Here is a 12,347-nt window from a genome sequence, read left to right as displayed (position 1 = left end):
TATTTCTTATCTTAGAATTGTCCATATAATAACTATGATAATTTATAATGTACAAATATTAAGAGAAGGTTACAAAAATTATCAAAATGGTTTCTGCATTATGTAGCATTAAGAGCATGCATTAAAAAAGTGACAATGCAGTCCAGATACTCCACAAACACAATTGAGATGTAAAATCTGATTATTTGGTGATTCCTGAAGGTTAATAGGCAGTTTACTCCCCATCCCACGCACACCTTTACCTCTTCTTTGCATGCCCCCTCCCAATACACACACTGGGCGCTCGGAATAGTCAAGTCATTGATCAATCAGGGATGAGTGAATGTCTGGGTATATGAGACAAAGCAGGCAAGTTTAAAAAGGAGGAGGAGCTGGCTCCCATCTAGAGTAATCACACGAGATATAAACCCACTAAGACAAGAGAACACAAAGCAGACTCTTCTGAGCACCTTCCAGAGAGCAAGAGGTACTTAAAAAAATTTCATTACTACCTGTCTGCATCCCTTCGCTCCCCGCCAGCACACAGTGAGTACCATCCCAATATCATATAGTGATAACCATTACTGTTACACCTGCATTTCTCATTTATTACAACATTCTATTCTATGTCTTAAGAAATGTGATGCATTGTTATCACCATTAACCCCTAGGGTGCCAGCGCAATGGCTCAGGATAACTTGCACTTAAAGGGTTAAGCGACTTTAAGTCAACCTATATTCTGTTTTTTTTTTTTGTTATTCTTTAAAGTATATGTGCTGTAATAAGTATAGCATATATAGATTGCTGAATTAAAAAAGTACAAATATTTAGTCTTTTACTGAGCCATCGCATAGTGAAATATTTTGAGAAATATTTGAGAACATTTTTTGCGATATAGAAGGTATTTTACATAATAGTTCATTAACAGTAAATGAAACGTGAGCATGGAGCACGTATTTAATTTCCCCCGGATCTGCTCCATTTATTTTATAGCCTCTTCTACAATCGTTTCATATAGCTCCGCAGATTAGCATCTACTACACAATCCCACCTTCATCAATGTTTTAATTATATTTTAAGTTCTAAATGTTTTAAAATCTGTTTTGTAATATTTTCTCTCATAACCTTTGCTACAACTTATTTTACTCCGTATAACCTTTCCCTATAACTCCTCCTATTACTACATATAACCTCTCCCTAGAACTCCACTTATTACTCCATATAACCTCTCCCTATAACTCCTCCTATTACTCTATATAACCTCTCTCTATAACTCCTCATATTACTTCATATAACCTCTCTCTATAACTCCTCCTGTTACTCCATATAACCTCTCCCTAGAACTCCTCTTATTACTCCATATAACCTCTCTCTATAACTCCTCATATTACTTCATATAACCTCTCTCTATAACTCCTCCTGTTACTCCATATAACCTCTCCCTAGAACTCCTCTTATTACTCCATATAACCTCTCCCTATAACTCCTCCTATTACTCTATATAACCTCTCTCTGTAACTCCTCCTATTACTCCATATAACATCTCTCTAAACTTCTCCTATTACTCCATATAACCTCTCTCTATAACTCCTCCTATTACTCCATATAACATCTCTCTAAACTTCTCCTATTACTCCATATAACCTCTCTCTATAACTCCTCCTATTACTCCATATACCCTCTCCCTATAACTCCTCCTATTACTCCATATAACATCTCTCTATAACTCCTCCTATTACTCCATATAACCTATCTATATAACTCCTCACATTACTCTACATACCCTCTCCCTATAACTCCTCCTATTACTCCATATAACCTCTCACTATAACTCCTCCTATTACTCCATATGCCCTCTCCCTATAACTCCTCCTATTACTCCATATAACCTCTATCTATAACTCCTCATATTACTTCATATAACCTCTCTCTATAACTCCTCATATTACTTCATATAACCTCTCTCTATAACTCCTCCTATTACTCCATATAACCTCTCTCTATAACTCCTCATATTACTCCATATAACCTCTCTCTATAACTCCTCATATTACTTCATATAACCTCTCTCTATAACTCCTCATATTACTTCATATAACCTCTCTCTATAACTCCTCCTATTACTCCATATAACCTCTCTCTATAACTCCTCCTATTACTCCATATACCCTCTCCCTATAACTCCTCCTATTACTCCATATAACATCTCTCTAAACTTCTCCTATTACTCCATATAACCTCTCTCTATAACTCCTCCTATTACTCCATATACCCTCTCCCTATAACTCCTCCTATTACTCCATATAACATCTCTCTATAACTCCTCCTATTACTCCATATACCCTCTCCCTATAACTCCTTCTATTACTCCATATGCCCTCTCCCTATAACTCCTCCTATTACTCCATATAACCTCTCTCTATAACTCCTCCTATTACTCCATATGCCCTCTCCCTATAACTCCTCCTATTACTCCATATAACCTCTCTCTATAACTCCTCCTATTACTCCATATAACCTCTCCCTATAACTCCTCCTATTACTCCATATACCCTCTCCCTATAACTCCTCCTATTACTCCATATAACATCTCTCTATAACTCCTCCTATTACTCCATATACCCTCTCTCTATAACTCCTCCTATTACTCCATATGCCCTCTCCCTATAACTCCTCCTATTACTCCATATGCCCTCTCCCTATAACTCTTCCTATTACTCCATATAACCTCTCTCTATAACTCCTCCTATTACTCCATATAACCTCTCCCTATAACTCCTCCTATTACTCCATATACCCTCTCCCTATAACTCCTCCTATTACTCCATATAACCTCTCTCTATAACTCCTCCTATTACTCCATATGCCCTCTTCCTATAACTCCTCCTATTACTCCATATACCCTCTCCCTATAACTCCTCCTATTTCTCCATATAACATCTCTCTATAACTCCTCCTATTACTCCATATACCCTCTCCCTATAACTCCTCCTATTACTCCATATAACCTATCTCTATAACTCCTCCTATTACTCCATATACCCTCTCCCTATAACTCCTCCTATTACTCCATATAACCTCTCTCTATAACTCCTCCTATTACTCCATATAACCTCTCCCTATAACTCCTCCTATTACTCCATATAACCTCTCCCTATAACTCCTCCTATTACTCCATATGCCCTCTCCCTATAACTCCTCCTATTACTCCATATAACCTCTCCCTAGAACTCCTCCTATGACTCCATATAACCTCTCTCTATAACTCCTCCTATTACTCCATATGCCCTCTCCCTATAACTCCTCCTATTACTCCATATAACCTCTTCCTATAACTCCTCCTATTACTCCATATATCTTACGAATAGATGCCTTCCATTATCTCTCTCATGACTTTGTATTGTCAAAAGAATTGGTACAGGTACAGACATTAGACAGTCTGTGAAGAGATCTATACATATGACAAGCTCGATGATACATTTTTGCTACAACATAAGGTCCGGTTACATGAGGATGGCAGGAAGCCAGTGAACCATAGGAAAAATAAAGACTCAAAAATGTTAGTTATTACATCACACTATTCTCTGCAACTTAGTGGGGAACGCCATTTTAGTTCCTCATGTTAAATCGGTTCCACTACCTAGCAACCTTCCACCTGTATCCACCTGTATCACACAAACCATGCGCAGTTCTGAGGCAAAGAGATAACTAAGGAGTAATCACCATGGATACCAACTGAACGTTTCTTGTTTTGTTTCGATATTTGTGTCCTAGTCAGCCTAAACAATAGAACTCCGTCTAAATTAAAGGGCAGCTTTCACCTCACAAATATTTTAATATAATAATAATTTCATCAAGTATTGAAAGGAATTATTTTTTTTAAATAAGTATATGTAAGAAAATGAGAAAAGCTCATCCCCACTTTTAGTATATGATGGAATCCTTCAGCCATATACATACACCCTTCGTCGGACACTGATTGAACACTGACAGTTAGTCTCTATGGTCTTCCCAGCTTCACTCCCTGCACAGAAACATGGATAGACCATAGAGACTAACTGTCAGTGTTCAAATACTGTCCTAGCCAAGGAGCATGTATTTGGCCGAAGGATCCTGTCATATACTAAAGGAAACAATGAGTTTTTCTAAAAATAATTTTACATATACTTCATTTAAAAAATGTATCTTTCCTTTCAATAGTTGATGAAAAACTTACGATATTAACATTATTTTTGAGGTGACAGTTGTCCTTTGAATAACTTACAGAAAGAGAACAGAAACCAAAAATCTTCAACCTCGTCCCTCTTTTTATCTTACTAGCTTCGGGAAATTTCGGTACAGCACCATATCTTTTGGCAAATTGTTAAAAACGTTTTACTTCTTATAAGTTTAAATAAAAATGTCTTTCCCCAGGTGCTGGGATGATCACTGTGAAGGTTATTTACTAAACTGTAACTCCTCCAGAACTCAAAGCAAATTTGACATTTCCGGGCCAAAATTGCAGAATTTGTCAAAATTCAGTTAGGTTTTCAGTACGCTAATTTGGAGAAAAATTTAAAATTGAGAGAGTGAATACATAACATTATTGCCATTGCAGGGTTTCGGGAATCATCAGAAAAAGATGTCATTAATTCACCTTAATAAAAGCTTATACTATTTGATATCTTTAAAATGATATGGTATTTTTAGGTTAGGGTTGGTGTAGAGCAGGGATAGGCAACCTTCGGCACTCCAGAGGTTGTGGACTTCATCCCCCATAATGCTCTTACACCCATAATGCTGACAAAGGATCATGGGAGGTGTAGTCCAAAACATCTAGAGTACCGAAGGTTGCCTATGCCTGGTGTAGAGGATAGTGTCAAAGGGCTGTTCACTACAGTGAGCATTCAAATTAAATTTTACGTTTAAAGCTGAATTAGTCGAACTAGAAAAATTCTCTAAGTGAGCTAAGCTTTAAGTTTGGCTACCTTGGCCTTAAATTTAAAATTCATTTTGCATTTACTTTCAATTCCGACTTTTGTAAATAACCCAGTTAAAATAAGGGTTCAAAGTTTGGGATAGTGAAGTTTGGGGTTGTGTAGTGAGCAGAGTAATGTTTAATGATAGTGTCATGGTAGTGTATGGAGTAATGTTTAGTGATAGTGTTATTATAGTGTAGGGAGTAATGTTTAGTGATAATGTTATTATAGTGTAGGGAGTAATGTTTAATGATAGTGTTATTATAGTGTAGGGAGCAATGTTTAGTTATACTGTTATAGCGTATGGAGTAATGTTTAATGATAGTGAAGTGTAGGGACTATTATTTAGTGTAGTGCAATGATTCATGTTTAATAGTGTTAGTGTAGTATATGAGTTGATGTTTAGTGAAAATGCAGTGTACGAGTTGATTTTTAGTGATGTAGTAGTTAAGGAGAGGATTTTACTGTAGGCAACGCTGTGACATACTAATCCCATTGCTGCCCTTGGTTAGTGGGAGTTACAGTCCTTTAAAGGCAGTTATCCCATCTTCCACCAATCACTAATCTTGGACAAACCAGGACATGTATATCCCATTTCTGCCCTTACAGTTAATTTCTTTCGTAATGTCCTTCAACACATCTCTACATTATCACTACACATCTCCTCATACACTACACTATCAATAAACATCACCTCTACACTATCACTAAACATCAACTTGCACACTATCACTATTACTAATCATAAGCTTGTACACTACATTATCACTAAACATCACCTCGCACACTACGCTAATACTAATCATCAGCTCGTACACTACATTATCACTAAACATCACCTCGCACACTACGCTAATACTAATCATCAGCTCGTACACTACATTATCACTAAACATCATCTCGCACACTACGCTAATACTAATCATCAGCTCGCACACTACATTATCACTAATCATCACATCCTACACTACACTTATACTGAACATTCCTCAGCTGGATATTAGGGCTTCAGCTGTGAGGAGTAAACCATGCACTATTATCTGTTCATTATGGGGGATAAATACACAAATTATGTCACCATCTCCGTAGTACTGACTTAGATAACATGATAGGCAGATCACGTAATATACACTGATCAGCCACAACTTTAAAACCACCTGCCTAATATCGTGTAGGTCCCTTTTGTGCTGCCAAAACAGCTCTGATGTGTCGAGGCATCGTCTCCACAAGACCTCTGAATGTGCTGTGTGGTGTCTGGTACCAGGACATTAGCAGCAGATCCCTTAAGTGCTGCATGTTGCAAGGTGGGGCATCCATGGATCGGGCTTGTTGTTCCAGCACATCCCATAAATGCTCAATCAGATTGAAATCTGAGAAAGTTGGAGGCCAAGGCAACACCTTTAACTCTTTGTCATGTTCCTCAAACCATTCCTCTACAATTTTGCAGTGTGGCAGGGTGCAGTACCCTGCTGAAAGATGCTACTGCCAGCAGGGAACACCATTGCCATGCAGCAGTGTACGTGGTGTGCAACAATCTCTAGGTAGGTGGTATGTGTCAAAATAACATCCACATGTATGCCAGAACCCAAGGATTCCCAGCAAAACATTGCCCAGAGCATAAAACTGCCTCCATCAATCTGCCTTCTTCTCATAGTGCATTCTGTTGCTATCTCTTCTCCAGTTAAGCAACCGGGCATCCTCCTGATCTACAAGACAAGGTGATTTATCAGACTAGGCAACCTTATTCCATTGGTCTAGTTCTGTTGCTCATGTCCCCTTTGTAGGCGATTTTGGTGGTGAACAAGAGTCATCATGGGCACACTGACCGGTCTGCGGCTATGCAGCCCCATACAGAACAAACTGCAATGCACTGTGTTTTCTGATAACTTTCTACCATGGCCAGCATTAACCTTTTCAGCAATTTGAGCTACAGTAGCTCTTCTGTGTGATTGGACTAGACAGACTAGCCTTCGCTCCCCACGTGCATCGATAAGCCTTGGGCAGAAGGTGACATCTGTGTTAGTCCTACTAAGTGTTTCCATATCTGCCACAATCTGGAAGCAATAGCCAACATTCACGTATTCACATCTGGAAAACAGTTCATTGCCAACAACCCATAGCAACTTTCTGAAGGGATCTATATGGCAGCTTCTTGTAATTATAAGGGGTCATTGAAAATTAGGTGGGCTGAGATGTTACCAACAGCCCACAGGAGGGGAATGAGCTAGTCATGTTTCTATCCATGCTGGTTAAAAAGTGCAGAGTCACTGCTAATGTGTCCACCGGGGATTTCTGCCCTTTGTAAAAGCATGGTTTGCACTGCATAAGTAGCAAGGAACCCATCATCTCTGAATCTGGGTTAGATGAATGGACAAATAGCCAGCACTTAACACATGAGGACTTCAAGTCAAAATCTCATGACTCTTAAGATCCCTTAAGTCCTTCAAGTTGCAAGGTAGGGCCTCCATGGAGCAAGTTGCAAGGTGGGGCCTCCAAAAATGGTAAATTCCTTAGGAACAGCCCCAAACTCTACAGAGATGTGATGTCACAGAAGCAGGATTCAGTAGAATTTGGGCAATTAGGCTAGAGTTATAGAAGATGGTGTCCATTCAGTTTGGTGACTTGGCTCCGTTCACCCTAATGATGATTTGAAAAAACATATATTATAATAATTGTAGTGCTTGAATGGCTCTTGTAACATATTAAATTGTCTGTCTCCATATTTTTATAACATCTGACAATTACTGATTGTGTCTGTCTTGTTAACTAAAACATGCAATACTCATAACACACAGAAAAAATTATAAGAATAATAAAAGGCCAGAACTCAAGAGGTCTTTTTACTGAACACCACATTGTACTAAATAAAAATAATGATTACACAATGTAAATTAAAATAGCAGCTATAGTTAAGAAGAGGAAGATTTACAAATTAGTTATTTTTATCCAACTTCTGCAATTTGGTTTTCAGATCACTACAATTGGGTGCTTATCGAATAAACCCCCAAGCATATAGGGGGGTTTACAAAATGTGGGAGATAGGGTTTTGTTGGGAACCTGTTTTATTGATTGTTGTGTCCAGCAATAATTATATAATTTGTCAATTAAGTCATCACACAAAGCTCAGGATTTTCACCTCTTTCCTCAATTCTTGCTCCCCTAGATGGTTATCTCTTTAAAGTTGTGGCCTATGATGGTTGCCATTGGAATTTGCATTTTGGTATGTCTGGGGACGATAGTTGAAGGTTACCCTCCAAAACCAGAGAACCCTGGAGATGACGCTTCCCCAGAGGAGATGACAAAATATCTGACAGCTCTTCGGCATTACATTAATCTGGTGACACGGCAAAGGTGAGTAAATCTCTTGTTATTTCACCTTGCAAAACTTCATATACATCTCATACACTGACTCATACTGCCCCGTGAACAGCAGCATATATACTCATACCTCATAAACATAAATACACACTAATGTATCTTCTTTTGCCTTATATTACTAAATATACCTCCTCTTGCCTAATATTAATAAGTATAAATACCTCCTATAACTTCATATAACCTCTCTCTATAACTCCTCCTATTACTCCATATAACCTCTCTCTATAACTCCTCCTATTACTCCATATAACCTCTCTCTATAACTCCTCCTTTTACTCCATATAACCTCTCTCTATAACTCTTCCTATTACTCAATATAACCTCTCCCTATAACTCCTCCTATTACTCCATATAACCTCTCCATATAACTCCTCCTATTACTCCATATAACCTCTCTCTATAACTCCTCCTACTACTCCATATAACCTCTCCCTATAACTCCTCCTATTACTCCATATAACCTCTCCCTATAACTCCCCCTATTACTCCATATAACCTCTCTCTATAACTCCTCCTATTACTCCATATAACCTCTCTCTATAACTCCTGCTATTGCTCCATATAACCTCTCTCTATAACTCCTCCTATTACTCCATATAACCTATCTCTATAACTCCTCCTATTACTCCATATAACCTCTCCATATAACCTCTCCCTATAACTCCTATACTATATTCTTTGTATTAATTATTAATAAGTTTGTGTATTTCTGTAACAGATATGGGAAGAGAGACAGTCCAACTGACAACCTTCTTTCTGAGCTTCTGTATGGGGACAGTGGGAACCACAATAGCAGATCACGGTAAGGAACGAGGATTCCAGTCTTTATAAAATAGGGTTTAGGTAAAAAAAAATGTGCTCACATAGGGTGAACAGCTACTATGTAATATAAAGTAATTGACTCTAAATACAGCACAATTGTAACACAAAAGCAAATAAAAAACATTAGTCTAAAAAAATAAAAAAATAAAAATAAAAGAAATATAAAAAGTAGTTGCTGTGATTATTCCACTAGTAGTGCGTGCCTCACTCAGTTTAGCCTGCAATCAAGCAATGACGTCAGTATGTTGATGTCATAGGTGAAGTGTTTGGATACAGAAAAATGCTGGGAGGAGGTGACAGAGGGTTTGGGAAGGTACAAAGTAAAAAAGCAGGTTTAAATGGCTTGTTAAACGTTAAATCGTGCATATGGTATAGGAGTAAAAAACTGGGGGCATATGGCATGATTTAGCAGAATATGGCATTAAAGGGATTAGTGAGCACTGCGTGTCAGTCTAGAGAGCCCGTCCTTAGTTTTAAGAAGCACCATGTTTTTGGTCAGCCCTTAATGTTATTATACTCTCTATATTGATGATGGCCTTTAGGCCATTGATACAAGGTTCCCCACCTGGGCATACCTGAAAAAACACAAACTGTCCCAAACGGTGGCCTATCACGGTGGCTTTACCTGTCATTATACCATGTCTTAATTGTGTTAAAGAAGGTTTTTATTTTCACATGCCCACTGCCTGAGAGTTTATCGTTGTAGTTCTTATCAGGACAAATAAATAAATTTTTCCTTCCAGTAGGTAGGAAACAATGTAGGCATACGCACAAACTCAACAATGTTTCCACTAAGCATTTATAGAAATGGAATCGTCAGTACTAACACTCAACAAGTTTCATCCACTCTTCACACACTCTTACAAACTAACGGTATGGTTATTATAAAGAATAAACTGTTTCAGTGCTGGGATGCTGACTACAAAAATGATTAGGAGGACTGATTTCTTCCAAGATTCAGGGGTTTGATTCACAAAGTCCTAATTATATTTAAGAGTCTTAGTGAGGGAATTTGTCTCTCATTAGACCAGGAAGGGACTTGTGTGCTTAGATAGAAGGCAAGTCCTTTGTGTATTTAGCATTAAATGTACCAGAATACAAACACGGGAAAACCAATGGAGAGACTCCACCCCAACACTGGCCAAGTTGGACCAGTTTCAATAGTAATGCCGAGAGAGAATAATTCTCAAATGTTTTAATCCAGAAATATTTTAGACATATGGAACTTTTTTGAATATACTCTTAAATCCCAAAACCTCAAGTTAGGGGGCTAGATCAGGAGTGGTCAAGCTGGGAAACATTGGACCCAAACAAGTGAAGAGAGGAAACCTTTACATAATAATGAAAGTTACTTTATATCATCTATAATTCGTTGCCTTTCTGTTTTTTTTCCCCTAGGTTTGATGATTCTTCCTACAACTGGTGACCCTTGGAGCCTTCTCTCTTTCTCCCCTTCCCTGGATGACCGCTCTCCCCTTTTCCCTTCTTTTTAACGTATTGATTATTTTTATGCCATTTTGCATTGTGACTGGGCGATGCCTTTGCCAGGTGTAGTGGGCACATGGCCTGTGTGTGTGTTTGCCATCCCACCAGAGATGCCTCTCCCGTGACACGCAGTCTGTGTGTCTGACAGAGAAATCCACTGTGTTCAGAAATAAAAGCAAGTTTAATGGAACCCACTTGGTTTGTTCTCTGATTGATTCAAAAACAAAAGAAAGGGAGAGTGAAAAAGAAAGAGAAAGGTGAATTGGAGAGTGGAAACAAAAGTGAATGGGGCAGGGAGAATTGAGAAGAATAAGGGAGAATGTGGTGGTGGAATGAGAGAGAAAAAGAGGGGTTTTCACTAACGGAAAGAAGATGGAAGCCAACTGGAGACACTGTTTTACAAGATGTAGAAAACAAATAAAAAAGTATGAAAAAGGTAGAAGAATAAATAAATAAATTTAAGCAAATATCTTTGCTGAGGGATGAATATATTCTACAAAGAAAAATAGAAAAGTAAGACATGGACAGAAAGCCCTGAGGAGATGCAAAGAAAATGGACTTTCTAAACAGAGTGTAAGCCAAATAATTAGTGAGGGTAGGGTACCGAGGAACAACAACACTGGAGAACTGGCTGGTTTGACACATCGGAATTACGAACTATGAGAACGCTTGTCTTGATTAAACCAGCAGAGTAAACAATCACAAATAGTATGACCACAGAACACTAGCCTGCTATAACTAGGAAAGGGTAGTAATTTTTTTTTTTTTTTTAAATAAGCGTTAAATAGAGTTTGGTCCTTGTGTCATTCTTGTAGAGCTAAACGATGTGAGCGCCGGCACAAGATGATGCAGAATGCAGTGACTAGCTGATGTTTGCCAATGGGCAGTGGTGAAGCATCAATCAGTATTATTAACAGAGTCACAGACCTGAGGTTTAACACAAGTATCTTAAAAAAAAACAAAAAAACATATTGGTAAAGTGATGCAGCAGTATATGAAGGGGAGACACTGAAAGCATGTAGGATGACAGTATAGTCTACACAATTGTTTAGATTTTCTTTATCTATCAATTAGAACTTCCTTTTCTCAATGGAACGATAACAGAACATCATTGGGAGGACTGCCAAATTGCAGCCATTTGGAGGTTTGGCTCATCAGAATTTTGTTAACGAAAATAGATTCGGGAAAATTAATCAGACGAACCAATAGGCACAGAAATGAGCCAATCAATTTATTACAAAATATATACATAATATCAATATATTTATATATAGATATATTTTGCAGTACACATTTAACCAATAAATGGAAAAAGAGGAGTGAAGTGAAAAATCTATAGCTACTATATATTATACAATTATCTTACTGCTACGGATTTTTGTCCCTCTGTTTGTCACTTGATCTGTTAATGATATCAACATTTAGTAGCTGTCTCCTAAATGTCAATCAGATTTTTTACCCATCAATTGTTTTTCTTATTTTTTTCGGCATCATGAATGGAATTCAGAATCACGAATCGAAACAAACTTGCTTGTTTATAGCGCATTTAATTTTATTCATGATTCGGCTACATTTCGGCTTAGAGCTTAGGAATTTGAATGATCACCTGATCGGCCCAAATTAAGATAAATTGCAGTTCGTAACAAAATGAATCTCCAAGTCTAATGAACATCTCATTCTAAATGGAATGATTACGTAACATCGCTCCCATGTGGATACTGACAT

At 37.8% G+C, this 12,347-nt stretch overlaps 1 protein-coding gene across 2 annotated transcripts; it reads left to right on the top strand.

The window, feature by feature from the left end:
* Window positions 1–419: 419 nt before the first annotated feature.
* LOC134565867 (peptide YY-like) lies at window positions 420–10,816 on the top strand. Of its 2 annotated transcripts, none has more exons than XM_063425538.1 (4): window positions 420–525; window positions 8,101–8,288; window positions 9,034–9,117; window positions 10,536–10,816. In XM_063425538.1, exons 2-4 carry the CDS (start codon window positions 8,101–8,103, stop codon window positions 10,561–10,563), a joined length of 300 nt encoding a protein of 99 aa, XP_063281608.1. In that variant the 5' UTR covers window positions 420–525; the 3' UTR covers window positions 10,564–10,816. The 2 variants fall into 2 exon arrangements, with proteins under 2 accessions (XP_063281608.1, XP_063281610.1); XM_063425540.1 differs by having other exon boundaries at window positions 447–466.
* Window positions 10,817–12,347: the final 1,531 nt, after the last annotated feature.

This window comes from Pelobates fuscus, chromosome 6 (genome assembly GCF_036172605.1).
Source record: "Pelobates fuscus isolate aPelFus1 chromosome 6, aPelFus1.pri, whole genome shotgun sequence".
Lineage (NCBI taxonomy): Eukaryota > Metazoa > Chordata > Amphibia > Anura > Pelobatidae > Pelobates > Pelobates fuscus.
This window is presented reverse-complemented; position numbering and strand designations above follow the sequence as displayed.

Coding starts and splice junctions, on each gene's coding strand:
- LOC134565867 (XM_063425538.1), top strand. CDS start 8,101: ATGGTTATCTCTTTAAAGTTGTGGCCTATGATGGTTGCCATTGGAATT. Junction 8,289..9,033: donor AATCTGGTGACACGGCAAAG/GTGAGTAAATCT, acceptor TTTCTGTAACAG/ATATGGGAAGAGAGACAGTC. Junction 9,118..10,535: donor AACCACAATAGCAGATCACG/GTAAGGAACGAG, acceptor TTTTTCCCCTAG/GTTTGATGATTCTTCCTACA.